The 1,377-nt window shown below is 38.8% G+C and overlaps 1 protein-coding gene across 1 annotated transcript in view; it reads left to right on the top strand.

The window, feature by feature from the left end:
• The window catches only part of LOC108799652 (adhesion G protein-coupled receptor L3-like), a gene marked incomplete at its 3' end in the record, with an annotated part of 189,610 nt that overhangs the window by 5,454 nt on the left and 182,779 nt on the right, over positions 1 to 1,377 (top strand). The window contains exon 4 of the mRNA XM_018571547.1: positions 775 to 988. Coding sequence (XP_018427049.1) covers positions 775 to 988 — 214 coding nt within the window. The remainder of the gene's footprint in view (positions 1 to 774; positions 989 to 1,377) is intronic.

The raw sequence follows: 1,377 nt of genomic DNA, 5'->3' as shown, positions 1-1,377 counted from the left end.
CCTCCTTAAGTTACATATAAATAAGTTTAAAAAAAACTTAAATGTTTTATGTCCCCCCCCACATTTACGCACACATAAACATAAATACGCGTCGGGTGTGCCAACGCACGAAAACGACAATTCCTCTGCACATATTACACTTCACCACCAATGTCAGAGTGCGAGCAATAATTTTAGGGCCATCTATCACTGATAACACTAAACTGATGAGCGATAAAAGCTTTTAAAGCATCGCCTATGGCCAATTTGGGGCATTGTAGACATGTTTGGTATCTATTTACCCGACGTGACCCCGTCTTTTATATTTTACAAAAAAATTGGGTAGTAATAAATGTTTCATAATTTAATGTAGGGGGAACAGTTTTTTCTTCAAAATTTTGGGTAATTTTTCCATAATATAGTAAAGAATAAAAACCCCAGTGGTGATTAAATACCACAAAAGAAAGCTCTATATATCCCCAAAAAATGGTATAAAATTAATTTCAGTACAGCGTTGCATGACTGAATAAATGTTATTCAAAGTAATGCAGCTCTGAATACTGAAAAATGGCCTGGACAGGAAGGGGGTTTAACACTCTGGGCTTCAAGTGGTTAACTACACATTCAGCATCTCAGGAAATGTATAACTTCCCTTAATATACAGGGCAAATGCTGGCAAAAGGTAGGAAGCTTGCCTACATATATTTGCCTGCTATTTATACATATGTCCATTTAAAATTATGAAATGAAATTATGAAATGTCACTAAAATTAAAAATGTTTTATTTCCTTGCAGCCTTTAGTCGTGCTCCAATCCCTATGGCAGTTGTTAGGAGGGAACTGTCATGTGAGAGCTATCCAATAGAACTTCGGTGTCCAGGAACTGATGTTATCATGATTGAAAGTGCCAATTATGGGAGAACAGATGACAAAATTTGTGACTCAGACCCTGCTCAGATGGAGAATATTCGCTGTTACCTTCCAGATGCCTATAAGATTATGTCCCAGAGGTAAATTTTTTATATGTATCACAAAATATAATACTATAATATACTGCTGTGTTTAGTATCTTGTTGCATGATTACATTATTAGAAGTCAGATACATACTTTAGAGCAGCCTTTCTCATCCAGGGTGCCAGGTGCCTGCTGGCTTCCTCAGAGGTTCCTCCAAATTTTTGCACAGAGGCACTTGGACTCAGCACTCTCATGTGAATGGGGAGGTGAGGACTCTCTTTTAAGGGCTTCTGATGTTAAGAGGGGCTCCAGATGAAAGTGGGGCTCTAATATGAAGAGGGCTCCTAATGTGGAGGGGGAACTGTGATGTCAAAGGGGGACTCCTGATGTAAAAAAGGGGGTGGATGTGAAGTGGGTTACTGATGTGAAGGGGTGCTTCTGATG

Source organism: Nanorana parkeri, unplaced genomic scaffold, assembly GCF_000935625.1.
Source record: "Nanorana parkeri isolate BGI_ZX_2015 unplaced genomic scaffold, ASM93562v1 scaffold1778, whole genome shotgun sequence".
Lineage (NCBI taxonomy): Eukaryota > Metazoa > Chordata > Amphibia > Anura > Dicroglossidae > Nanorana > Nanorana parkeri.
The sequence above is the reverse complement of the archived record's forward strand: the minus strand, read 5'-3'. Positions and strand labels throughout refer to the sequence as shown.